This window comes from Cricetulus griseus, chromosome 4 (assembly GCF_003668045.3).
Source record: "Cricetulus griseus strain 17A/GY chromosome 4, alternate assembly CriGri-PICRH-1.0, whole genome shotgun sequence".
In the NCBI taxonomy this organism is placed as follows: Eukaryota; Metazoa; Chordata; class Mammalia; order Rodentia; family Cricetidae; genus Cricetulus; species Cricetulus griseus.
The window spans coordinates 170,836,706-170,864,598 of NC_048597.1; the positions used below are offsets into that span (position 1 = coordinate 170,836,706).

The 27,893-nt window shown below is 43.6% G+C and overlaps 1 protein-coding gene across 2 annotated transcripts; it reads left to right on the forward strand.

The window, feature by feature from the left end:
- The first annotated feature begins 931 nt into the window (after positions 1–931).
- Adpgk (ADP dependent glucokinase) lies at positions 932–27,859 on the forward strand. 2 transcript variants are annotated; one of them, XM_027414897.2, is made up of 7 exons: positions 932–1,232; positions 7,342–7,567; positions 13,372–13,434; positions 21,691–21,811; positions 24,566–24,762; positions 25,306–25,404; positions 26,377–27,859. In XM_027414897.2, the coding sequence occupies exons 1-7, from the start codon at positions 1,000–1,002 to the stop codon at positions 26,926–26,928; spliced, it is 1,491 nt and encodes a 496-aa protein (XP_027270698.1). In that variant the 5' UTR covers positions 932–999; the 3' UTR covers positions 26,929–27,859. The 2 variants fall into 2 exon arrangements, with proteins under 2 accessions (XP_027270698.1, XP_027270699.1); XM_027414898.2 differs by having other exon boundaries at positions 26,380–27,859.
- The last annotated feature ends 34 nt before the right edge of the window (positions 27,860–27,893 follow it).

The following is a 27,893-nucleotide window of genomic DNA, read 5'->3' on the forward strand; positions in this document are numbered from 1 at the left end:
TCTCATAAGCCTCTCGGCTTCTCTTTCCCAAAGCATCCCAAATCTTTTCTTATGAGAAGTTCTCCTTTGAAAAGGCCTGAATGGTGAGGTCAGCTGGGGCAAAGGAGAACGAAGACTAAAGTCAAAGATCAAAGCTTGGGAAATACATTTCCATTAACAAGTCCAAAAGTCATGACAGAGCAGAAAATTGGTCAGGAGCTAGAAGAACTGGAAAATAGAATAGAAACAAACCAGGGTAGAAGACGAGTGAGCTGGACATCCAGCCTAGTTTGATGTGACTGAAGTGTCACACCAAGGAAGACAAGGCTGGATTCCCTCAGTATCACCGAGAAGAATTAAAAAGTTAAGGATGTCTTAACTCGGGTCTATAGTCCCTCTATATTGCACATAAGATCGCATAACTTTGTGGATTATTCTGAGGTTGTTAAAAGGAAAAGCATCCCTAAAGGGGCTATTTTAGGGGTCTGAGTGTTGAATCTGATCTTTAGATCGAAAAAGATTTCTAGGGGCTCACTTCAGTCTCAACTTGTGTCACCGGGAAATCGACTGACTCTTACATAATCGCGAGATTTGCCTGCTTCGTTATCTACCTGTCTCATTTTACTAGAGAAGCAAACGTTATTTCCCCCTACTCTATCTTGGACTACAGGTGAGTTTCGGGATTAGGGCCACACTCCTGTCTTTGTTCATCCAGGGTCGGGAGCGCACAACAGCGTCACCCAGCGTCAGGACGAGAATATACAGACTCCCCAATACACAGGCCGTTGTCGCTCCTCCCAGAGCCCCGCCCAGAGCCCAGCCATAGCTCCGCCCAGAACACCTTCCCCAGTCCAGCCTTAGTTCCACCCACAGCTAGCTCACCAGTAGCTCCGCCCAGAGGAGGAGGAGCATGTGGCGCGCGGGTGTGACGCCAACTCGTGCGCGTCATCACGCGCCCAGCCGGGAGGAGGCGCGAGCCGAGAGAGGATCCTGTCACCCTCAGTGCGGCGGTGTGTTCGCATGGCGCTGTGGCGCGGCTCTGCGTGCGCTGGCTTCCTGGCGCTAGCCGTGGGCTGCGTATTTCTTCTGGAGCCGGAGCTGCCGGGCTCGGCGCTGCACTCTCTCTGGAGCTCGCTGCGGCTGGGGCCCGCGCCCGTGTCCCCGGGACCTCTGTCCCCCGAGGGCCGGCTGGCGGCCGCCTGGGATGCCCTCATCGTGCAGCCCGCCCGGCGCTGGCGCCGCGTGGCTGTGGGGTGAGTGCCTGCGGGGCCTGCGGCTCTGGGCCTCCCCGGGAAGTGCGCTGGACGCGCTGGTGTCCGCGTTGCCCTCCTGGCAAAAGTGTGGGACGTGTGAGACGAGCCTTTCGTCATCGCTGCAGGGACTCTCAGCACAATCTTCCCGCTCGGCTGGCCCTGCCCTTTTCTTCTCCGTGTAAAACCTAGCCTCTTAGAAATCTAACTCTGCCTGTCACCTATATTTTTTGAGGTTACTCCATTGTCCTGACTTCCAGCCCTTCTCCTCGGCCAGCTGTTCCCTGGCGGTTACAGATTCCTAATCCAGCACTCTCCCTGTTCTGAACTTGAAGCTGAAGGTCTTCTGTCTCTAGCTGTTGACTTTATTTCTTTACGTCATCTCGTCCGAAGATCACTGTACCAAAACTGCTCATTTTCAAATTCAGCGTTTTTTGTTACGGTTTCATTCTCAGCTCTCTGCGCCTTTCCCGGTTAGCACGCCCTCCTTGCAACTACTTTCTTCCTCATACTGAGTGACAATCCATACTTTTAAGGTTCTACCATATCACAGTACCCTCTTTCTTTTTAAAACTCACAGAAATGTATTTTTTTACACTAACCTTAGCCCGTCTTCCAGTTCGGCTTGGTTTTCTTGTCGTGTCAAGGATGCCATACAACAGCAAGTTTATTATCGCCTTTGTTTTTGTTTTTGTTTTGTATGTTTTTCTTTAGGTTGGATTTGTTGGGTTTTTGTTTCTTTTTGAACTAGGGCATCTTTGGCTGGTTTGGAACTTATGTAAATCAGTAGTGGGCCTCAAACTTAGATCTGCCTTCTCCTGACTCTTGTGCTGGTGTTACATGCACAAGAGGCCCTACAAAAACAAGCCTGTCAGGTGCCCTCTAGCTTGTGAGACTGTTGCGGCTAAGTGAAGTAAAGCAAAGTTGACCTGAATCAATGAAATAATCATTTTATTTATCCAATATTATGCTAACTTTTGAAAGTACTCACATGTTAACTAGTTAGTTTTGTATCCAAACACTGTTTTTTTGGAGTTTTTGTTTGTTTGTTTGTTTGTTTTACTGTGTATTTCCTCCCTCTTTCCAAGTTCATAGTCTCTTCACCCACCCCTTTCTCAGATTCTTTTTTTTCTATGTGTATGGGCATTTTTTTCATCGAGTTTGTCTGTGCAGTGCCTGCCAAGAACCTCTTATCCCCTGGGACTGGAATTAGGACGTTGTGAGCTGGGACTCGAACATCCATCTTCTGCAAGAGGATCATGCTCTTAACCATTGAACCATTTCTCCAGCCTTCTTTTTCTTTTAAGATTTATTATGTATACAGTGTTCTGCCTGCATTCCAGAAGAGGGCACCAGATCCCATTATAGATGGTCGTAAGCCATCATGTGGTTACTGGGAATTGAACTCAGGATCTCTGGAAGAGCAGCAGCTAATGTTCTTAACCTCTGAGCCATCTCTCCAACCCCTTTCTAGCCTTCTTTATCAAAGTCTTACTTTAAGACTTAAAATTTTTAAAATGTGTATGTGTGGGAGTGGGTATGAGTATAGGTACATGTGAGTTCAGGTCCCCTCGGAGACCAGGAAAGAGAGTTGGATCACCTGGAGCTGAATTACATGCACTTGTGAGTTACCCAAACTGGTACTAGGAATTGAACCCTGTTCTCTGGGAGAGCAACCTGTGTTCTTAACTGCTGAGCCTTCTCCAGTCCTCCTCATATGATTTTGTTTCTTCTTTCTTTTTTTAACTTTTATTTTTAAAATTATTTTTATTTATTTTTCTTCAAGACAAGGTTTTTCTGTATAGCCCCAGGCTGTCCTGAAACTCTCTTTGTAAACCAAACTGGCCTCAACTCACAGAGATTCACCTACTTCTGCCTCCCAAGTGCTGGGACTAAAGTTGTGTGTGTTGAGTTCTGACTGTGTACATGTGGAGGAAGCCAAGTTTCTGCTGCATTTGTTGGAAACAGATAGATTCATTACTGTTCTGCTTGGGCTGATGGAACAGAATAACTCAGACTAATTCTTAAAACAACAGAATTTTCTTGTGGCTCTGATAGTCCTAAGTCAAGGTTCCAGAGTGGTTTCTAAGGCAGCTGATTTCTGGTGGCGCCAGTTACCTTGTAGCTGGCCAACTTCTTGTGTTCTCACATGACTTTTACTTCCTAGTCCAGAGTGATGTATCTTCTTATGGAAGTCATTCATGTTGGATTAGGGGCCACCTCTGCTACCCATTTAACCTTAATTGCTTCCCCTAAGTCCAAATACAGTTACACTGGGGATTGGGGTTTGTCTTAGTCACTTCTCTATTGCCAAAACAAGACACCACAATGAAAGCAACTTACAGAAGAGTTTATTGGGGGCTTACAGTTTCAGAGGATGAGTCATAACTACCATAACAGGGAACATGGCAGCAGACAGGCAGCCATGATACTGGAGTAGTAGCTGAGAGTTTATATCCTTATTTGAAAGTAGGAGGCAGAGAGAAAGCACTGAGAAGGACATGACTTTTGACACCCCACCCCTAGTGATGTACCTCTTCAACAAGGCCACACCACCTAATCTTTCCCAAACAGTTTCACCAACTGGGGATCAAGTGTTCAAATACATGAGCCAATGGGGGCCACTCTTATTCAAGCCACTATAGGATTTCCACATAGGAATTTGAGGTGAGATTGGGGATACCATTGTCCATAACAGTTGCGAAAGGTGCTGTGTTCATTTACTCATAAGAGTAAGGTAGTCCAGCTGTTCCAGAGAACTAATAATCCCTCCCAGGATGGGGTAATAGAAAACGCTCCAAGAAGATGACATTCTGTTTTCTATTAGTACGTAGTAATGGAGCACCTCAAAACTTAGTAACTTAAAACAGCCATATTTCATGATCTTTTATTATTCTAAGATACAATTGGGTTCAACTTACAGTTCTAGCATTGGAGAGTCTTCTACAGTTATTGTAGGACAGTGGCTGGGACTAGATTTATCATTAAGATTGATCAAGACTGGAACTTCCACTGGGGTTTTGCACCTATAGGAGGCATCTTCTAACTGTTCAGATTCTCACAGCAGGGAGACTAGGCTAGGAGAATGCCCAAAGAGGATCAGGCAGATGACTTAGCCATAGGATCGGATTTCCCAGAGTCTGGTCTACCTCGTTTTAAGGGAAGGGGACATGGATCACTCCTTAGTGATCATCAAAATTTTATGGTAACAAAACCATGTGGATGGGACATGTTAAGATCATCATAGAAAATATATTCCATAGTAATTTGTGTGATAGATCTAGAGGGAACAAAAAGATTTCTTCAGGTCAAGGCAAGGGACTAGATACATCTAAACAAGAACCAAGTGTGAGAAAGTTAACTAGAGTCCACAGGAAAGAAACAAGGCTGCATCAGTTGTGGTGGTACACTCCTGTACTTCCAGCCCTGGGAGCTGAGGTGGAAAGATGATGTGCTTGGGGCCATCCTGGACTACAATAGGAAGACTGTTGAGAATGAGAATTCTGAGAAGGAAATTTTGGAAGTTTTGTAATTCACAGTAACAGAGAAGAGCTGTAAGATTTTATGAACAGGCAAGTGCCACTAAAGTTCCTTGTTGAAAATATCTGATGGGAATGGAAAAGATAGATATTTGAGCAGCTGTTCCAACTGCTCAGCACCTTTCTGTAGCCAGCACAAACCCACTAGCAACATTATTTCTTACCCAGAGATGTTTTTAAGTGTAAACGTAGGGGATGGGGTGGGGGCAGCAAATGTACTAAAATTTCATTTTGGTGTGGGGGTGGATTGTAGTTTGGTAGGTTGATTCATTTTTCACTTAAAACACAGAGTTTAATGTGATTCATAAGACCCTGGCAATGGTGAAGGGAGGAAAGAACCAAAACCATTGCTTGGCAATGATACTGGAGAATGAGCTTGGAGATGCTGGATAGCAGGGTGGATAGGCAGTTAAAGAAAGCAAAGCCTCCATACCAGGTGTAGCAACTTTATAAAGTAGGTGGTTCTAAGTATTACATCATCACAAATGATAAGCCGTCTTAGAAATGCTGGTTCTCCACAGTCATGCACACACAGCCATTGGGTGTTGGAAGTACAGGGTAAGATTGGTCTTTCCCACTTTTGTTTTCATATTCAGGCCCCAGTGTTACCATAGGTAAGAGAAAGGAACAGGTGGTGACGAAAGTTAAACTGGTCTTCAGAGGCAGGAATGCATATTCTTGTGGGATTTCAGGTGAAGGGGCTTCTGAGAACGAGGCTGCAATTAGGGGTTTGTTGAGAGCCTGTGTGGCTTGCTTTTGGGATGTCGGTGCTTAAATGGACCTTGACTTTCTAGAAATGTGACTTCTCCCCTCCCTGCTTCTGAATTGGATGAAACCCTCAACCTCACATTAACCCCTGAGTTTTTCTTTGCCCTGAGCTTTGCTCTCTTCCTCTAAATTCTCCACTCCAGATCAACATTCATGCTGTATCCTAAGCAAGGATAGACCTTTTGCTCATAGCTCCCCTTCGCTTTCCCAGCTGCTAAGAATTCAGTATCAGAGGAATCTAGATTTGAATTAAGCTGCTCCTGGCTTTTGGTGTGTTACTTAATCGCTACTGTAGCTTTTCTCAGCTGGAGCCATGATAACTAATTACCAATCTCACAGCCCTTTCTGATTTGGTGTTCCTTATCTGAAGATGCCTGTCCTGACTTCGGTGCCACCATCCAGGGCATAGCTCCCCCAGCCCATACTCTCTTCAGCTAGACATCTTGTGATTATGTTTCATTCTTTTAATATTTGAGGCAGCAGATGTTAAAGCTAGAAGGAACTTGAGAACATATTTTACTGAGGATACAATGGGGGAAATAAGAAACACTGTCCTTACCTTACTGTCCTTAGAGGCACTTCAGCTTAGGCGGAAAAACTCTGCTCCCACCCATTAATCTCTGTTCATAGACCCAGAAGCTAGGCTTGAGTTCCTTCTCTGACCCCCTCCTTAGATAGGCACTTGGTATCTTTGTTCTGTTTGTTCCCTAAATGTTTGATTTTGTTTTCTCCGTATCAGACAACCATTTATACATTTTGAAATTCTGCCCTCCTGTCAAATGAGCATAATTTGTTAGTTTCTTTGCCTTCATTTCCTCCTGACAATGAAGGTCAGGCAATATGTGTGTTGACATTGAGGGATGCTGTTAAACTCAGAGGAAGAGTTTAATTGGTGAAAGGATGTGACAAGTACACATGGAGTAATTAGTTTGGTATCTTAGCAGAAGTAGATGGTCAGTAACATTTTTTGTTATTTTTATTGATTTTTTGTTTGTTTTTTTATGAGAATTTTACACTGTAGACTTATCTAGGCTGGCCTGGAACTCATAGCAATCCTGTCTCAGCCTCCTAAGTCCTGGAATTACAGGTATGAACCAACACCTGGTGATTTTTTTTTTTTTAATTCTGAAACAAGGTTTTACTAAGTTGATGGGGCTTTGTAATTTTGTACAACCAACCAGGTGATGCTGTACTGGTTTCTCACCAGCCCTTTGAAGTGCATCGACCACTTCTGTGAACTGACCTGCTACAAGGGCTCAGGCCTGTCCAAGTCTTCCAAGACTCACTCAGTTCTTAGATGCAGCTTCAACTCAGAGTATTTGGCGGTTAGTGCATTCTGTCCAGTGTCCTCTCTTGTCTTTGGAGAAAAGTGTCTGGTAGCTGTTTTTTGACAAGAGTTTGTTTTGTTTTACCTTAAAACTGATATTAATTTATTAAATCTTTAAGTTAAGTTGCCATTTTATAGGCAAGGAAACAGATTCAAAAATTAAAGTGACTTGCATCCAGACAGCATAGCTCACTTTTCATAAATACATTTTTATTACCATGATATTGTTGTTCTGAGTGCTGAATACCTGTCTCAGTTTGTAACTGGCAATAAAAGTTTGCCAGACTTAAAAAGAGTTCCAATATGTATGTGCAGATAAAATCATTCCTTAGATATATGATATTTGCTTTATTGCCCTGGTGTCAAGCCCACACCAGCTGTTTGCTCTGTGAATGCAGTTCTCCAAAGCTGATCTCTATAGCTAACTGCAGAGTTGCTGCCCCCATGCTTCAGCTTCTTTCCTCTTCTCTCCCTCCAGAGTCAATGCCTGTGTGGATGTAGTGATCTCTGGCGTGAAGCTTTTGCAGGCACTTGGTCTCAGTCCTGGGAATGGAAGAGATCATGCTGTTCTGCACTCAAAAAGTGATCTGGAAGAAGCCTTTGTCTACTTCATGGGAAAGGGAGCCGCTGCTGAACGTTTCTTCAGTGATAAGGAAACCTTCCATGACATCGCCCAGACTGCATCTGAGTTCCCTGGAGCCCAGGTCTGCCCCACAGTGCTACAAACTGTGTTGTGGGTGGGGGAGAGCCTTTTTACATGGTTGTAGAAGCAGCTTTCTCTTCAGTGTACCCCAAGAAGGCGGTCTAATTCTGTGGGTTTTGCCCTTTTTGTAAAATTTTGTGTTAGGTATGCCATTAATTCTACGATTTTTACTCAGATTTCTGTTCTGGGTCATACAGAACACCCTCCCCATCTTTTTTTGTTACCAGGCTAAAAGTTGGAAGCAATTCTATTCCTAGTTTAGGTTATAATTTATTTTTCCCATTTCTTTGAGTGTGTGTTTTTACTTTTTTATTTATGTATTTATTTATTTTTGGTTTTTTGAAACAGGGTTTCTCTGTGTAGCTTTGGAGCCTGTCCTGGACCTTACTTTGTAGAACAGGCTGGCCTTGAACTCACAGTGATCCTGCCTTTGCCTCCCAAGTGCTGGGATTAAAGGTGTTCATGGCACATTTTATTTTTCTTAAATAAACTTAATTATTTTATATCCTGGCCAGTTTCCCCCCCTGTCCTTTCTGTCCCCCCAGGTTATAATTTTTTATATTTAGTTTGTAGTAATTTTAAAATGGTTGAGTCCTCAACAAGAAAGAGAAAAAAAAAAAAAAAAAGCTAAACCCACAGAGATCTCTATCTAAATCCCCATGAGGCAGGGGGCTGGGAGTGTCTTCACCTTTGTTTTGTTTGTCCAGATCAGAGTGTTTCAAGAGGATGGAGGCTGCTGACACTTTAGAGAAGCTAATGCTCTGTGAGAAGGGCTGTCCTATGTATTATAGAGTTGTTAGCAGCCTCCCACTTCGTACTGCTGAGTGCAAAACTCTCTTCCCCACTTGTGATGGCCAAAATATTTCAGACACTCTCCTGTGTTTCTTATGGGGAAGAGGAGAGTGGCAAAGTCACAATTTGAAATCTGCTGGCCTAGATTGGTAGTTCTTGGGCTGGAGCATATGTCTGAATCCCTGTGGGGAGGTAGGGGGTGGAGGGCTGCTAAAAGAAATTGCCACTGTTGTTCTGAGTTCCTGTTCAGTCTGCAGAAACCTGGACTTTACTTTTCTAGAAAGTTTCTTGGTTGACACTATAGGGTTAGGGACCTGGTCTTGAGAGCAACTTATTTATAGAGCAGAACATACTAGAAGCAGGGGAACTTTAGTGTCTCCCAGCTGACTTGTAATTAATTCTGCATGGTAGAAACACACGTGTGGTAAAAGAGACAGTACTAGAGTTGAAGAGATGACCTTGGCTCTTCCCATCTCACCAGCATGCCTGCCCTCAGTGCACCCTGGGGATGAGTTTTGGTTCTGATTTTTCTCATCCCAGCACCCCTAGGCCCCAGGTAATTCCTCCTTCTTCTGTAGGACCTTCCTTTTTTGCAAAAGAAAGGTCTTACATAAGTATGCGCCTGAATTCTAGCTAGGGAAGTTGTTAGTACATTTTTAATTGGTACCAAACACAGGCAAACCTTGGGGACCACTTTGATTCTGATGCCTTTGAGACTGAAATCTCTTTTGTCTTTCGAAGTGGCCATCTTGAACATTAGAAATGAGTCAGGTATTAGCCAGCCAAATTTTTTCCCCCACCAAAAGCTCACTCCAGCACAGGTGACAGATTATGGACACTAGACAACCACATCACACAATTTATGAGTTGATGTCCATCTCTTTTTGGGAACTCAGATGGTCTGAGCCTCTTCAAGGTAGTTCAGATGTCTCACTTCTTACAGGCAGCTTGGCTCATCTAAAGCTTAGCTTGTTTAAGTGTGTCTCGAAGTCTTTATAACTATGCTTAGGTGGGGGGCAGGACCTGGCATAGCTGGTCAGTTTTAGGGACTTCCTGAAAGCCAGCCAAATTTCTAAAGGAGACAGTAGGTTGGCATATCCTCTATCACAAATTCTACTTGTTCTTAATAATAAAAACTCAGAGTCAGATTTTGGGGTTAATGCTGAAGATCAGAGAAGCAAAGTGGCCAGTCACTAGAGAGTTCTTACCTCTACCCATGCTCAGACCAAAGGGGTGATCCTCAGACTGCATCCTCAGACTGCTTAGACTGCACTGCACTGTTCCTCAGACTGCGTCTCTCTCTTGTTTCTTCCCATCTTATATCCCTTTCTGCACCAAGCGGTATCACTCCTATCTCTGCCTCCTTAGTCCTGGGATTAAAGGCATGTGATCTCAAGTGTTGGGATCAAAGGTGTGAGCTCTGTTTCTCCTTTAGATTGGATCAATCTCATGTATAGCCTAGGGTAGCCTTCAACTAACAGATGTGGCTGCCTCTGCCTCCCAAGTGCTGGGATTAAAGGTGTATGAAACCACTGCCTGGCCTCTATGGCTAACTAGTGGCTTATCTCTGCACTCTGATCTTCAGGCAAGCTTTATTTGTTAGATCACAAATAAAATATCACCACAGTATCCATCTTGACAGCTAAGCTCAGCAGCAGAAGTTGCTGAGAAGAGCATCTTAATTGTGGTATGGTAAGTCTCCTGTTCACTAGTGTTTGTGATCCCGGTATTTAAACCAGTTTGCTTTATGTCCTCTTCTGCTTTGGGGTGGGGTGGGGGGGATCCTATAGGAACTAGATTTTTCTTTTTGATGGTCCAAATTATTCCTAAACATTATAAAAATGACTTCTTTACCTTCTACTGATACCTCCATTTGGTACCTTTTCAAATTACTATCATCTGTAAGGCTGGTGGCCTGATAACCAACAGATAAACCATCCAATGGAAACTCTGTGTCTGTTTTGTAGATATCTTAACATTTCCCAAACATTTCTTAATCAATTCTTTTATCCATTGTAGTTAAGTAAAACATTAAATCTGACATGTAGACCAAATTTGAGCTACATGTCACAGACAGTTCTAAATTTTTATGTAGAAAGGTATCCCTGTCCTGCCCAAACACAGATTGACCCAAAGCATGGGATAAGAATGGCACCCAGCATCTACAGTCACAGTTTAATCTCTGCCTCTGTATGGCTTAGGGACAAGGAAGGTGGAGTGTTGGTCAGGGAGAACTTTTCAGGCTTCTTAGCCTTCAGAATAGAGCAGCAAGTGTATTGACTGTTATTTGGGTTTCCAAGGCACCCGGATCCATGCTCCGCAACAAGGAGTACCAGCTAGAATTTTCTCCTTTCTAGATGAAAGCTGCAGTGTGGCAGGAACAGGGGTTGTGCTATCTGAGAGACTTTACCTGTGAGCGTTTACTACCAGGGTGGCCATTGTATTTCCCAGCACATCAGTTTTCATCCTCTCTCAAAACTTAACAACAGACACTTACTTAGCCAGTATTCTAAAAAGGTGATCCCTGCCCTGAAGGACCTAGTTGTGTTCCAGATGTTTATCACCTAAGACATAGAACTGTATTAGAGGCTATTCAGGTATAATCCCAGCTGGGTGGTGGTGGCATACACCTTTAATCTCAGTACTTGGGAGGCAGAGGCAGACAGATCTCTGTGAGTTCGAGGCCAGCCTGATCTACAGAGCTAGTTCCAAGACAACTAGAGCTGTCACACAGAGAAATCTTGTCTCAAAAAAAAAAAAAAAAAAAAGAAAAAGAAAAAGAGAAATCCCTAACCTCATCTAGGGAGGACTGTTTTGGAGACTGAGATTTCAGTGGGGAAAGGGGAAGGAGACAGTCTCATATATTGTTGGAAAGGACTGAGGGCCATACATAATATAGAAAGGCAGGGACCCAGAGGAAGGCTGGCTTGGAGAGCTCCCTTTCACCCTTGCAAGATAGGGGTGGAAGAGAAATCATGAACTGAAAGCAAGAAAGGCTGTGTACACCCCACTGTACACAGTGTCAATGCCAACATTCCTCAGTGATGCTGCTTCTGGTCACACCCGTGTCCTTGTCACACTTGCGTCCTTTATTACACTTACCTCTTTGCCGGCGTTTCCATCTTCAGATCTTCCTTGTAGCAATCTCACATGGTTTGACACTGGGAAACAGAGGCTGCGCAGCTACATACTTTGCTGTCTATTCCTAAAGCAAGTAACAGATGTATAGAATACAAGGAGATGGTGTGATTAATTATTAATTATTCATAATGCACATCTCTCCTTGATGGGGTAATTTGTAAACTGAAAAGTCTCCCATCCAAGTACTAACCAGGCCCGATCCTGCTTAGCTTCTGAGATCAGATAAGATCGGGTGCATTCAGGGTGGTATGGCCGTAGACAATAAACTGAAAAGTTTAGGAGCAAAGTTTGTACTCTATGCAGTTAGCTTACCAGAGAAGCTGAAATTTAAGCTGTGTTGTTTGGAGCAACTACTGTTAATTAAATGCTCATAACTGGAATTTATGCTTACTTGTATTATGGATATTGAATTACATAAAATACAAGATATTTTTTAAAGTTACATTTTAAACTAGGTGTGTTGGTTCATGCTTGTAATCTCAGCACTTTGGGAGGCTGATATAGGAGGATTGCTATGAGTTACCCTACACTACATAGAAAGACACTGTGTCACCCGCTTCTCCACTCCCAAACCCCACACAAAAGAAGTTACATTTTAGAGCCCAATGTGATGATACATACTCCTGATCCCAGCACTCAAGAGGCAGAGGAAAGAACAAACAAACAAATGACAGACAAAAAAAAAAAAAAAAAAATGCCCAGCTGCATTTTAGGACTGAGAATGCAGCTGAAAGCACTTGCCTAGCATTTACAGGCCCTAGGTCCAACACTGAGAAAAGAATATGTATTGAGCAATGTTTAGGAGAATGACATAGTCATATGTTCCTTTGAGAAATCATCCTGTGTGGGATAAGTCATGCATTTTGTATTTTCTATTGTCTGTTTTAGCTGCCTGGAAGCCCAGGGCCAAATTTGATCTAGTTCAAACAACCATACTAATTTTCATATTTATTCTCTACACCTTTCCTTATTATTACTTACCTGTTTGTTTTTTGTTTGGTTGTTTTTTTGTTGTTGTTGTTGTTTTTGGTTTTTTTTTTTTTTTTCTTTGAAACAGGGTCTTTCTATGTAGCTCTGGTTGTCTTGGAGCTTGCTTTGTAGACCAGGATGGCCTCGAACTCACAGAGATCTGCCTGCCTCTGCTTCCCAAGTGCTGGGATCAAAGGTGTGCACCACCACCATCTAGCTCTGTTTTATTAGTCTCATTTGTACCCTTGGTTGTTAAGTCACCTCCAAGCTTGGTGCAGCTATCCTGGTGGTAGACACCTGTGATCCTAGACCATGGGAAGAAAGAAGAATCGGAAGTTCAGGGCCAGCCTCAGCTACATAGTGAACTTGAGGCTAGCCTCCATGAAACTCTGTCTCAAAAAGCCAGGAAAAAAGAAAAATCAAAGTATGTTAGTGAGAGCTGGGGAGATAGTTCAGTGGTTATGACCATTGACTCCTCTTCCAGAGGACCAGGGTACAATTCCCACCATCACATGGAGGCTCACAGTTCCAGGGGATCCAGTGTCCTCTTCTGGCTTCCTCAAGTACTGCAAACATGAGGTACACAGACACAGACGAAGGCAAGACACCCATAAGCATAAAAACAAATCTCAAAAAAAGGTTAAAAGTGTTGGGCTTTTTTGTAGTTTGTTTTTTGAGATAGGTTTATCTGTGTAGCTTTGTAGACCAGGCTGGCCTCGAACTCACAGAGATCCTCCTGCCTCTGCCTCCTAAATGCTAGGATTAAGGGTGTGTGTGTGTGTGTGTGTGTGTGTGTGTGTGTGTGTGTGTGTCCCAGCTATGAGCTATATTCTTAACCTTAGAAATGATTAAGCTTGGTTTCTGTACTTATTTGAATGCTGATAATGTTGAACTGTCTTACAGCACTATGTAGGAGGAAATGCAGCTTTAATTGGACAGAGGTTTGCCGCCAACACAGACTTAAAGGTAGGTCACATTTCCAAATTAAAACATGTCTTTCAACTAGTGTTTCCTCAATATTAAGAGCAAGAATGGGTCTTAATTCCTAATTTAGTCTGTGGGTCTACCTGGGCATTTGGTTAGAAAGCAGTATTGTGTTAGGGGATGATAGTAGTAACTAATGATGTTTGGGTACTTAACCATGTGTAGATTGATTCTTCAGCAGTCCTGGCTAGTTAATTCTGCTGTTGATGGAAAGTGGGTGGCCTAGAAACATTCACACTAATACAGATGGGGACTCAGATTCTGTCTAGACAGCCTGACCTAAAAGCTCATGTTCCAATGAACATGTAAAGGCTAAAAACATGTGAACTCTGGAGACAGGCTGAGGGTTAATACAGTGATAAGAGAAAATAAAATTGGCTGTGTTAGTGAGCCTGGATCCAAAGTTCTAAAATATGGGAGTAAAGGGACCAATCCCCTTGTTTTGACAGTCTTGACAGAATAACATGTGCTCATCTGACTTTGCTGGGCCTGTCCTGGTCACTTGGAGGTCAGATGCTCTCCTTGTGGCAAGGAACCAATCAGAAGTTAGCTGGCGGGGCTGTGCTTTACGGCTCTGGGTGTGCTTTATGACAAGTGCACAACAGTGAGGTACAGAGCATAGCAACCTCCCTGGGAGGGCCTAGGGGCCATAACAACCAGTTAATCAATCAACACAGGGCAGGTCATCCAAACCTGGAGGGGCACCAATCCTGAGACTGTGATATCCCTAGACACTCCCTTTACGTTGCCCTATAAGATCTCTTTCTCGTGGTATCTCGGGGTCTTTTCTCCAACCATCCACCTGTAGATGGATGAAGGGCCCTAGCTAATGGGGTTAGCTCGTTAAACAACTGCAATAAAAGACTCTTTGCTTTTGCATTGAAATGGCCTCTTGGTGATTTTGAGGTTCAGAATTTGGGCACAACAGGAGCTGTCAGGTGTGGTAACTCCAGAGACAGAGGCAAGTAAGTGGAGATGTGTCTTCCAGTCTTAAACCTTTTGATGTAAGTAGACTTTGAGATGACCCCCTATAGCCAGGTTTGGTAATATACACCTGTAATCGCAGAAAAATCACAAATTCTGGGCCAGGTTGGAGTACATAATTAAACTCTTGCTTCAAAAAATTTCTGAAATAAATTATTTGCATATGATATGTGTAAAGTAAAATCTGAGTAAGTATTGGGAAAGATGTAAAGGGAGAAACTGGCACGGAGGTGCTTGTTATTATACTATAAAACAAAATTTGGATTAGAGCTTCCAAAAGAGAAAAGAAATGTATCTATCCAAAACCAAAATGGTAAACAAAGTAACAAAGATAATTTCAGTATAATAGCAATAAGCTCCTACTGGCCTCCCCATTCCACTCATTGCCAAAGAAAACTGCTTTCATATGGACTCTCCTAAAGCCAATGTCTGTTCTGTCTTTGAAGTAGGTGGCTTAGGACCAGTCTGATTGGAAGACATTATAATAAACAAACCTGGCATTGAGAGGAGAAAAGACATGGCACTTGCTCTGTCCTTACAACAGTCTAGTGGTTTTATGATTTTCATAATTAAGAAGTTCCGAGAGGCTAAGTAGGGTATCCAAGGTTACTACCTAAGCCAGAAAATGGCAGAGCTACAATTCAAATGCTACACTTTGGAGTGTCTACCTTCCTATACTGCTCTTTCAGGAATTCAATTTAACTTGTCCAAATGCATTTCAATATGGACTAGGTATTACCTGAGAACTAGCAGAAATTAAGAACTAGGTCTTACAGAGGTGGGGATAAGAGCTAACACATACATAGTTCTTACTATATAACCCAGGCACTGTTCAAAGTGCTACTCACATACAGACATACTCACTCATGTAATCCTCACAGTGCCTAAGGGAAGTCTTCCTTTTATTATCCCCCTTGGAGATAGGAAAGTGAGGTGCACAGAAGTCAAAACAGGTCATTGCTTAGCGTTAAGCAGACCCAGTTTGAACCCAATTAAGTCTAGCTTTAGGACTGTTTCTTAGACATAGACCTGGGGGGCCTAGTAAAGGCCAGTTTAGTGCAGCAGTGAAAGTGAAGTCAGACAACAGAAGAGGAGCAGTGACTTTAAAAGACATGTGTGCATGCATATGCACGTGTGCAACCAAGCTCTTAACCCCTGAGCCGTTGCTCCAGGCACCCTCCCCCCTTTTAAATATTGACTGTCCTTTCTTAAATACTGATATTCTATTTATTTGTTTGTTTATTTTTGAGACATAGTTTCTCTGTAGCTCTGCCTGTTCTGGAACTTGGGTAGACTAGGCTGGCCTTGAACTCAGATCTGATACCCTCTGCCTCCCAAGTGCTAGATTAAAGGTGTGTGCCACCATGCCTGGCATCCTTTTTAAAAATATATATATATATATCTTGCTGGGCCTTGTGCATGCTAGAGAAGCATAATGTCTGATTTTGCTATGAGGATAATAATGGCATTCTGTAGTAGAATGAGTTGAGATTATTTCCTCCACCTTGAGGTTTTTTGGTTTGGGTTTTCTTTTCCCTTCAAGACACAAGGTTTCTTTGTGTGTAGCTCTGGATGTCCTGGAACTTGCTCTGTAAACCAGACTGGCCTCAAACTCACAGACATCCGCCTGCCTCTGTCTCCTGAGTGCTGGTATCAAAGGCATGCACCATTACTGCCAGGCGAGTTTTTTTTTCCCCCTTGGGGAGTGGGCTGCTGGGGGGGTGCACATACTCCCCCTGCCACGATTCACTTCTGGAGGTTAGAAGATGAGTTTTCAGAGTTGGGTCTTTCCTCCCACCATATGGGTTCTGGGGATCAAATTAGACATCAGGCTTGGCAACAAGTATCTTTGTTTTTTTTCTTATATATAATTTTTTTTCCTTTTTTAAAATTTAAATTAGAAACAAACTTCTTTTACATGTCAATCCCAGTTCCCTCTCCCTCCTCTGCCCCCTACTAACCCCCTACCCCATCCCCTTTCTGCTCCCCAGGGAGGGTGAGGCCTTCCTTGGGAGATCTTCAAAATCTGTCATATCATTTGGAGCAGAGCCTAGAGACCCCCCCCCCCCGTGTGTGTGTGTGTGTGTGTGTGTGTGTGTGTGTGTGTGTGTGTCTAGGCTAAGAGAGTATCCCTCTGTGTGGAGTGGGATAAATACTGATCCACTACCAGAGGTCCCATAGATTAACCAGACTTCCAAACTGACATCCACATTCAGGGGTCTGAAACAGTCCTGCTCTGGTTTCCCAGCTATCAGACTGGGTTCCATGAGCTCCCCCTTGTTCAGGTCAGCTGTTTCTGTGGGTTTCTCCTGCCTGGTCTTGACCTCTCTCTGCAACTGGATTCCAGGAGTTCAGCCCAGTGTTTAGCTGTGGGTGTCTGCTTCTGCTTCCATCAGCTACTGGATGAAGACTATAAGGTAGTCATCAATCTCATTATCAGAGAAGGGCATTTAAGGTAGCCTCTCGACTATTGTTTAGATTTTTAGTTGGGGTCATCCTTGTAGATCTCTTGACATTTCCCTAGTGCCAGATTTCTCTTTAAACCTATAATTGGCTCTCTCTATTATGATATCTCTTTTCTTGCTCTCCCCTATTTTTCCCCTACTCGCTCTTCCTGCTCCCTCATGTCCTCCTCTTCCCTCCTCTTCTCTCCTTCTCTTTCTCCTAACTCCCTTCCCCGATGCTCTCAATTAGCTCAGGAGATCTTTTCCCTTTCCCATTCTCAAGGGGACCATCTATGTCTCTCTTAGGGTCCTCCTTGTTTCCTAGCTTTTCTGGCGGTATGGATTGTAGGCTGGTGATCCTTTGCTCTATGTCTAAAATCCATATATGAGTGAGTACATACCATGTTTGTCTTTTTGTGACTGGGTTACCTCACTCAGGATGGTTTCTTCTGCATTTAATGCTGTTTTTTGGCGTATTGGGTTAGAGTTAACTCTGACATCTTGCCATTTGTTTCTGTTTGTCCTACCTTTTAATCTTCCTCTTTTGCTTTTTTCCCTGAATTATTTAGTATTCTGTTCCATTTAATTTTACCTTCTTTGACTTGTTGGTTATGATTTTTAGTTTTGCCATTTTAGTGGTTGCTTTAAAGTTTATATTGAACATTTTTTAAAAATATGTATGGGTGCTTTGCTTGCACATCAGTATGTGTAGTACCTGTGGAAGCCAGAAGGGGGCATCGTATCTCCTGAAATTGGAGTTGCAGTTGGTTGATAGCTGCCATGTGGGTGCTGGGAATTGGACCTAGGTCCTCTGGAGCAGCTAGTGCTCTTAACTTACCATGCCATTTCTCCAGCCCTACATTGAATGTCTTTATCACAGTTCTGTGAACCTTTCCCAGAGAGACAAACAAATGTCTGATTACCCCAAATAGGGCACCGTCAGTAGACCAAAGTAAGACATCTACTCAAGTCTAGCTTGCAGAACCAGTGAGTTTAATTAGTGTTGCTTTTAAGAGTATGGATGAGGCATTAGAGGAACATCACTGAGGAAACGTGCTCACACACACATACACACACACAATCTCCTAGTAAACTGCTTCTTAGAGAGAGGGAAAACAGAACCTTGTAGGTTTGCAGCTTAATGAATCTCTCTTCCCCAATAAAGGTCTTTAATAGGCTGAATGTTTGTGTAGATGACCACGGTTGCTGAAAGTTCAAGAAGACAATGACAGTGTCATGCCTGGAAAATAGCATTTCACAGTTTATTATAGCCATGTGTTGTTAGAAATGAGAAGAACAGAATGACAAGTGGAAAGAATGTGACATGAGGTCACCTACAGAAGACCTTTATAGGAGATGGGCCGGAAGCAGAGGTCAGCTACAATAGAGGAGATAGCTGACATGCATAGCATGATAGAAGCGGAGGGTGAGGGGGCTGGAAGAGCCTTCAGATCTCTCCACAATGGGGAATCTCTGACCCCACAGCTTCTGGGGAGTGGCTAGAGTTCCAGACTGTGTGACTTAGTCTGGCCGAGAAGCCAGGTACTTGGTAAGACCACAACCTTTCTTATAGTTACAGGAGCAGTTGCAGGGCTGGGTATGCCTTTCCACTGAGACTTGAGTGCTCCATCAGTTTCAGGAGCAAACTGGGAGTTCTCTCTTCTCTCAGAGTAACTACATTTTAAAGTGCACATCCATGCTCTAACACACGTGTCCCATAAGAACTTTGAAATGCCCAACTTTTCTTCCTCCTCTTAGTGCTAAGTTTTGTAGACTGCCAAAGGATTTTAAATACACTAGATTTTAGTAATTACCTCTTTTTTTTAGTTTTTTATTTTTTATATATTTGAATTACAAACAAGATTGAATTACATGATCCCAGTTCCCTTCTCCCTCCCTTCCTCCTCTACCACCCCTCCCAACTAAAATCCTACCTATCATATGTCCTTTCTTCTAATCTACACCTGACTCAAAATTTCTGCTTCCTCATGACCTCTGCATCCTTCCTTTTCTTCCCTTCTCACTCTCTTCCTCCCCCCTCTTCCCTCTTCCCATGTTCTCAATTTGCTCAGGGGATGGTGACCTTTTCCCCTTCTCCAGGGGACAAAGTTTGACTCTTTTAGGGTCTTCCTTGTTTACTAGTTTCTCTGACAGTGTGGATTGTAGGATGGTAATCCGTTACTCTATGTCTAAAATCCATATATGAGTGAGTACATACCATGTTTGTCTTTTTGTGATTGGGTTACCTCGCTCAGAATGGTTTGAGTTCCATCCATTTTCCTGCAAATTTCAAGATTCCATTGTTTTTTTCTGCTGAGTAGTACTCCATTGTGTAAATGTACCACATTTTCTCCATCCATTCTTCAGTTGAGGGGCATCTAGGCTGCTTCCAGTTTCTAGCTATTACAGATAGTGCTACTGTGAACATCGTTGAACAGATGTCTTTGTTCAACTCCTAGGTATATGCCTAGGAGTGGAATTGCTGGATTTTGTGGTAGACTCATTCCCATTTTCTTGAGGAGTCGCCATACTGATTTCCAAAGTGGCTGTACAAGTTGGCACTCCCACCAGCAGTGGAGGAGTGTTCCTCTTTCTCCACATCCTCTCCAGCATAAACTGTCATTGATGTTTTTGATTTTAGCCATTCTGACAGGAGTAAGGCTCAAGGAAAGTAATTACCTCTTTTTAAAAATAGTTTTTTAATTTTATTTATTTTATTTATATATGTACATATATTCTGTTTATTTGGAGATGGGGTCTCACTGTATACCCCTGGCTGTCCTGGAACTCATTATGTAGACCAGGCTAGCCTTGAACTCAAGAGATTCACCTGCCTCCGCCTCTACCTCTGGAATGCTGAAATTAAAGGCAGGGACCACCATGCCATTTTTTTTTTATATATTCACTTCTGTTTGTGTGTAGAGGTACATGTGCCACAGCATGCATATGTATGCTTATGGAGGTCAGGGGACAAACTGAAAGTCAGTCCTCTCCTTCTACCATATAGGCCCCAGGGATCAGGCTTGCTGGCAAGTGCTTTTACCCACTGAGCCATCTCAGGATTTATTGTTACTGCTGTACCTGTTTTACATGTGTTATAAATTTTCCACTATGTTGCTTGTGTCTTTAATCTTTATCTTTTAATTGGCTATGACTCTAGAATTAGCATTTTCCTTTGTTCTTTGTTCCTGTTCTTATCCGTATTTCTACCTCCTCTTACTGCTCTTCTGCCCGAAGGACTTCCTTTGATGGGGGTCTGCTAGGGAATCATAAATTCTTTCAGATTTTGAACATCTGGAAACCCTTTCATAGTAAGATGTATTTGTAGGGCTCAATAGGTCCATTCGTGCTTCACATGGATCACTGTACTTTGCCTAATGTCCAAGTGCTTTGAAACCATCATTTCCTATTTTTAACCTATTTTTGTTGTTGTTGTTATTTTAGTATGTGGCTCTTACTATCTCAAAAGTCAAACTCTAGGCTAGAATTAGGGGAAGGAAATAAAGTGGCAGGACCAAGAATTTTCAGAACTGACAAGAGGCTCATGTCAAAGTAGAGAGCAGGGAGGGTGGTGTGTTTTTACCCAGAAGCTGAAGAGTCTGTGTACAAAGCAGTATACAGATATGGAGCTCATGCCAGTGAGGATGGCTTTGAAGTATGTGAGTAGGGTGCATCTATCTGAACCAAAGTTAGGGATTTCCCCCTAAAATCCTCCTTCATGTTTTGAGTCTGTTGGCCTGGCCTTGAGGGCTGTGACAGAAACTGTGCACCGGACTGTGGTTTGTGGTTTAGCTGAGATGGAAAGGGCTTCTAGAGGTAACAGCCAGAAGAGGGGAGAAGCCCAGGTTCAGGGTGAAGAAAAAGGGTTTGGAAAAGTTGCAGAGCATACTCCCTAAGCTTGAAAGGCTGTGTGAGAGTGTACGATCTCACAGGTTAAGTCACTGGTCATTGCAATCTGGTGAAAAGAAGTAGCCCTCTTCCTATACTGTGTAAAAATTCAAACAAGTATTTATTTATTATCTGACAGCTTTGAGCAAACATTCCATGTCTGTCTGTCTGCACAGAATACAAAGGAGTTTTAAACGACTAGGAGCATCACACAGTAATGCATGCCATTCCAGCCACCCAGGAGGCTAAGGCAGGCACAGGGTGAGTTTGAGGCCAGTCTGGGCTACATAGCTAGCCTATACCATCTCTGGAAAAGAAAGTAACACACCTCTCCCACCCCTGAAAATATAGGGTGTGTGTATAAACTGTGTTAAAACAAAAATTTACTCTCTCAGTTTTGGAAGCTCTAAGTCCAAAATGAAGGTCTCATGGAGGTGTTAAGGGCCCTTTTACTGACTTGTGAATGGCCAACTGTACTCCAGTTTAGCCTTGGGTTGGGGGAGGGTGTACAGATCTTTTTCTCCTAGCTCCATTTTACCTTAATCTTCATTCTCATAAAGGCTCAAACTCCAACAGCATCACACTGGGGTTAGGCCTTCAATGTCTGGACTTGAAGAAGACACATGCATTCTGTAACTGAGTATGGGCCACAGAAGTTGTATAGATATTGAATAACTAGGACTTTGTCATTCTCCATTTTGTAGGTACACTGTGGTCATACTCTTAGAGGCCTAAGCCTTAACAATGAAGAGTCCCTGTGCTACAACCTCCAAAGCAGGAGCTTTTGAAATTCAACTGGATTCTGATAGCTTGCTGATTAAATAGAATTGGCTCAAACACTCCTTCTGGGTTACTGTTTGGATTCCACAGGATAGGAACTGATCTCCTGGGAGACTAACTTGATGTTCCTTATTATCTCTAGGTTCTTCTTTGTGGTCCAATTGGTCCAAAGCTGCATGAACTTCTTGATGACAATGTGTTTGTTCCACCAGAGTCACTGCAGGAAGTGGATGAGTTCCACCTCATTTTAGAGTACCTGGCAGGTAAGGAATGCAGGGATGTGGGTGGCAGAGTACATGAGTGCTGACAGAGGGATGGGAAGAGGGCTATGGAGTGCAGGGTGTGACTGTGCCAGAAGTCCTTGTCAGTTAGCAAGCTCCTGTACCAAAGATTTCCCAGCCCGTTGTCTAAGGAGCTGACATTAGCTATTGTCTCCATAGAGGATGATAAGAGTATAACAGTATTGAAGACAGTGTTCCCATCTGCAGAGTGCACTGTATGAACCTAGGGAAAAGGGCTGCAGGAAAGATCTGTCTTGATTAAAACTAAGAATGTGTTCAGCACATGCTTATAATAAAGTTTTCCCTTATTACCAAGAGCCAAGACGGGCAACAAACATTTGCTCAGCTCTCCTGTATTTACCTAGGACTTTTCAGGCGCAGCCCTTCCAGGCTCCTGAAATTGGTGCCAGGCCTCTGGCAAGCTTTCATTGGAGCACTTCATTTTTTTCCTGGAGGTGAAATGTAGTGATAATTATGTTTCTTTCTGTTACATAATATTCCAATGTTTAAGAACCCAAAGTAACCCATCTCAGTGGATTTTATGTTACAAGAATGGAGGTCTGATTCCTGGATAAATCTTTAATTCCTGGACACAACTGATTTTGTGTGTTTTCTGTTATATCTTTTACTGTGCTCAAGAATTCTTTAGTTTCTGACTGGGCATCCACACAGACTAATGGGTGTCTTACAACAGTACTTAATGTTCTTCAGTTCCAAGTCAAGCAGGGACCCTCATCTAGAGTAATTAACTGTCACTCGGGATACAAATAATGTGCTTCTTGAGAAGTACCCCTTTCTCCAAATACACAGAAGGGATTGGTTGTTTCCAGTTCTCTCTGGTACATACTAGAAACAGTCAGGGACTTATGGAGGGCAGTTCTAAACTTAGAAGCAGAATGTTTTAGTAGGAAATGACATTTAATCATACCCAAGCTTTGACTTGCTAAGTTCAGTTTCCCCAGATTGAACATGGGTGTGACTTTTTAATCACTAAACGTGGTAGCAAGGATGAATCTGGGAGTGGGTTTAAAGTCTCGTGAGCTTCAGGACCACTGCCTTTCAGGTTCTGGATAGCTGAGGTGTGTGTCAGAGCCCTGTCCCTGCCACTCTGTAGACACCCATGCCTGTCCGAATATTTTGCAGTCAATTTCTCATAGTGACTCAGGAGTAGACACAGTACTGCTGCCTTGAGAAGAATCTCTGTCCTTGGCCCAATAAGCCTCCCATTTTTGTTCTTTAGATGCCTAGGTTTATTTTCTTGGACCAAGCAGTGGCCTTCTTTTAACCTCATGTGAAGCTTCACTGCCATAGGCAGGTAGAACCTGATGGCAGCAGCCCTTGGCAACCTTAACAGAAGCAGTTCCTGGCTTTTCTGTAACCTAGATTAGTAAATTCCAAGAACACCTGTCACCTTTATTTTATTATTTCTTTTCTTCTTTTTCTTCTCTCTCTCACCAAGGCACCCCAGAAAAATCTCACTTTCAGGCTTGGTCTGGGAATCAATTGAGTCACTCCAGAAGTTTCACTGAGTTGATAAATTGAGAGAAGAAATTGCTCGTAGAAATTAATACAGAGTTTTGTATGGAAAGGAGCATTAGCTGCTATTACAGGCTAAGCTCCATCAGTCTCTGGCCATTCATTCAGTCCTGTGTCTTGTGGAAACAGCAGCTCTCTATATTCTCTCCTGTCTTCTTGATGAAGCCTGTTTACTTTTGCCTAGCCATTCCCTGAAGAACTCAGTTGTTTTTGAAACCTGTGTGGCTCTTTTCCCTTAGGCTAAGCTGGATGGATGGTAGCAGTGTCCTATGGAGAGTATGTTATTTTTACCATTGTGCAGTCTTGATTGCAGAAGTAGTTTTTGTTTTTTGGTTTTTTTTTGTTTTGTTTTGTTTTTTGTTTTTTGTCCTCATGGTCATTTAGCTCATCTGTCTGCTTTCCAATTCCTTTGTTCTTTGCTAATTCATTCTTGTGGCTGTGTGGCATTGTGAAGCAGTTGGGATGTGATGAGGGAAGCACAGGCCTGCCCTCAGCTCAGGGGCTGTAGGAGATGGATATCTGAACAGGTCAGTGCAGTACTGTGCCAGGTCCTACAATAGGACACATTAGTGGCCCTGCCAAGGAAGTAACCATATCTTTATGGGGATGGGGCAGGAGGACACATTTAGCAAAGAAGTAGCACTTCTTGTCACTGAACAGTCACTACTCCAAAGCAATTCTGCATAGAAATGGCTAGAACAGCTAGATAGTCTTAGACCACAACTCAGAAACCTCCAGGGGGCAGCAGGAAGAGGTATTAGTCAGCTAGGATCCAGCTTTCAGCCTATTTAGCTTCCAACTCAGTGAAAAGTGCTCAGGGTGTGGCCCTCGGGAGGGCAGCCTTGCCTGCCTGTTGGGTGTGCTGATGTGCTATGTATGCTATTATGTTCTGTGTGCTTGTACGGGGCAGTCATGTGCTCTGTAGTTGTGACCCGTGCTTTAGTTCAGCAGAGCTTTCTTGGAACTTAAGGAGAGCTGCAGAGTGCACCTTAAAAGGCACAGGGCTCATCTTGTTTCTGTTTCTTTATTAGATTTGGGTTTAGGTTTTGATTTATCTACTGCAGTCCTGTCCTGGATGCAGTACCATGCTGACCTTACACTGCTATAGGGGTCTGCTCAGAGCCAAGGCTCCTGTGTGAGGCACCTGCAAGTGTCCTGCAGCTGGGAGACTGAAAGCCTGTGTTGACTGGGATTTTCTAGGGGAGGAGTGGGGCCCGTTTAAAGCTCCCCATGCCAACCGGTTCATCTTCTCTCACGACCTCTCCAACGGGGCCATGAATATGCTGGAGGTGTTTGTGTCTAGCCTGGAGGAGTTCCAGCCTGACCTGGTGGTCCTCTCTGGATTGCACATGATGGAGGGACAAAGCAAGGAGCTCCAGAGGAAGAGACTCTTGGAGGTAATAGTTCTATTACAGACCTACAGGTCTCAGCTGGTATTTTCTTTCAGGCTCCTGCCACTGAGCCTCTAGATGATGCTGCCTTGTCTCAGGCTCTGCTCTGTCAAAGCAGTAGCAGGAGTAAGGCAATTGAAGACATCTTACCTAAGCTGCTACATCCTGTGCTTAACTGAGTGTGGCTGCAAGCTGCAGGGTTTGTAGCTATGTCCTGTGTTTTCTGTACCATCTCACTTCACACTAGCTATGCTGTCCTTCATGCAGGTTTGTATACATTGGGACCAACTGCTCAGTTTAGGTCCCAGGAATAGAAGACAGTTAACATATGGGCACAGTTCTGTGTCCTGATTCTAAATCTCTGGTTGCTCCCTGCAGAGTAGAGTTTTTCTATTGGGAAAAGTAGCTATTGTCCACAGAGAAGGTGGGGAACCACGCTACTTAAGGATGCAAAGGGTGTTTTGAGTACATCCAGACTGCTCAGGGCCTAATCTTGCCTTCCCTCCTGCCTGACTTCTATCCTTAACGGCACTGCTGTCCTCTCTGCAGGTTGTGACCTCCATATCTGACATCCCCACTGGTATTCCAATTCACCTAGAGCTGGCCAGCATGACTAACAGGGAGCTCATGAGCAGCATTGTGCATCAGGTAACCACACGGGCCATTCACAGGCTGCCCCTGGCCCTGCGGGCTAAAAAACAAGTTCCTTTCTCCCATGAGACCAGACATCTGGGCTCTGTGAGGATTACTATCTGATATGTGAATGCTGTATCACTCGGATCTGAGTACAGGGGAGCCAGAATGGAGCCAGGACTGTTGGGGATAATGTCTCCTACTGGGTTAGGACTGTGCCAGAATAACTGAAGGGCTTGAGACATGTTTCTTCCTTTGGAGTAAGGATATTGAAGTGAAGAGTGTTGGGGGTTTTGTTTTTTTCAAATTCCAGAGGCAAACTGAAAGCCCAACTCAGCTGTTTTCAATTAAACACAAACTTGAGGTACACATGACTCCCTAGTGCTAGGTTACTTCCTATTAGACAATAGGCCTAAACACAGGCTTTTCACACCTTGGCTGGCATGTCAGCTTGGCTGCTCATTAGCTTTATGAACTAAGAAATATTTGAACCTACACTCAGAAAGTGAAAATATATGGGATGAGAGCTCCCTCATCCAACTCTTCTGCTTCCTCCCAGATACCTGCCCTCAGGAATCTCATGAGTTTCATTTGTAGCTACAGTGTTATTTTATGCATGGGTAAGAAAACATGGAAGTATATCAGGCAGGATGCCTGCTGGCACCCATGAGCCTTCAGTGGTAAGAGATCTGATCTGTGTGCAGAGGCAAAAGGCACAGGGAAGAGCCTCCACAGCATGTCTTCTGCCCTTTTTACAGTAACACATAACAAGAGTAGGTCTGGAGGGTGTTGAGGCAACTCTACAGTTTCCCAAGTGGTCATAAAGGTGGAAACAGTTAAAGATTTAATACGTGAAACTGATTTCAGAGACAGGGGACATGGTAAGAAGAAAATGATGCCTGCCTGACATTTAGTCATTGGCTGTATCCTAATACTCCAGGAGCTTTTTGTGTCCACCAAAAAGAGACCTGTCGTTATTTTTGTTAGCAGGTCTTTCCCGCAGTGACTTCTCTGGGGCTGAATGAACAGGAGTTGCTGTTTCTCAGCCAGTCAGCATCTGGACCCCATGCTTCTCTCTCCTCCTGGGATGGTATTCCTGATGTGGGCATGGTCAGTGACATTCTCTTCTGGATCTTGAAAGAACATGGGAGGAGTAAAAGCAGATCCTCAGATCTCACCAGAATCCATTTCCACACACTGGTCTACCACATCCTGGCAACCGTGGATGGACACTGGGCCAACCAGCTTGCAGCTGTAGCTGCAGGAGCTCGTGTGGCTGGGACACAAGCCTGCGCCACTGAAACCATAGATGCCAGCCGAGTATCTCTAAGGGCACCTCAAGAGTTCATGACATCCCATTCGGAGTCCGGCTCCAAAATTGTACTAAACCCAAATAAGCCAGTGGTGGAATGGCACAGGGAGGGAATAACCTTCTACTTCACACCCGTGTTGGTGTGTAAAGACCCTATTCGAACTGTGGGCCTTGGTGATGCCATTTCAGCTGAAGGCCTCTTCTATTCAGAAGCACACCCTGATTAGGAAGGCTGTAAGCAGTTCCTATGAGGAATGAAAATCACCCATCTTAAGAATTCCAGGAAGAACATAGCTTGGAAAATAGGCTGTTGGTGTCAGAACAGTTCCTAGATATAATTGGAAGACAGCCAAAGAAATCACAGCAGATTAAACTGTACAGATACATTCCAGCCTGTTGGCAATTACATAAAAATACTTCAGGTTTAATTGAAATTTATTTATGTACTAATGAGACTGGATTTTTTTTTTTTTAATGTGTTACAAAGGATAAAACCTCCATTCCTGGGTCCCCAGTTGATGTACCACCATGTGTTACATGACACACTTTGGAGAGCTTGTCCAGCTACACAGAGCACTTCTCTCTTTGCCCTCTAGAGAAGGGCAGTCCCTTCCCACAAGCCCGACTGCTCATGAAGCCTGGCGAAGGCAGTCATGACAGCTTACGCTCCTGGGCAGAATCAAGCTGTCTTGTTCAATGTTCAATAGTGACAGTATTTGATGTGCATACCTTCTCAGCCTCCTGCTCTCAGACATAGATCAGAGCTACAAGAACGGACAAAACAGTCCTGTGTTTTAATGGTTACAGACTGGAGATGCTTGGCGAGCCCTGAGCCTCCTGATCACTCTAAACTTGCTCAGAAGGACCATGCCCTCCTGCCCCACCCAGCTCTGTAGACTGGGGCTGGCTAGGCTCAGCCTCATTGCTCAGCCCTGGAAGAACTCTCTGCAGAACCCTGGTACTTGTTCCTCCTGAGCCTTGAAGAGATCTGCTTTACAACTGGAATGTGCTTCTGTGTAGAACACATGTGTTTTGTGTTTGCTTTGACACAACCATTAAAGAGTTTGACCTCATAAGAGCCCCAAGATCATGAATAAATGTGTCATGTTGTATATTTTTTTAATAAATCAAGATTTCTGTGTGCTTTTAAAAATCTAATCGATTTTGTTCTTACCTCACTCTGGAAGGATCT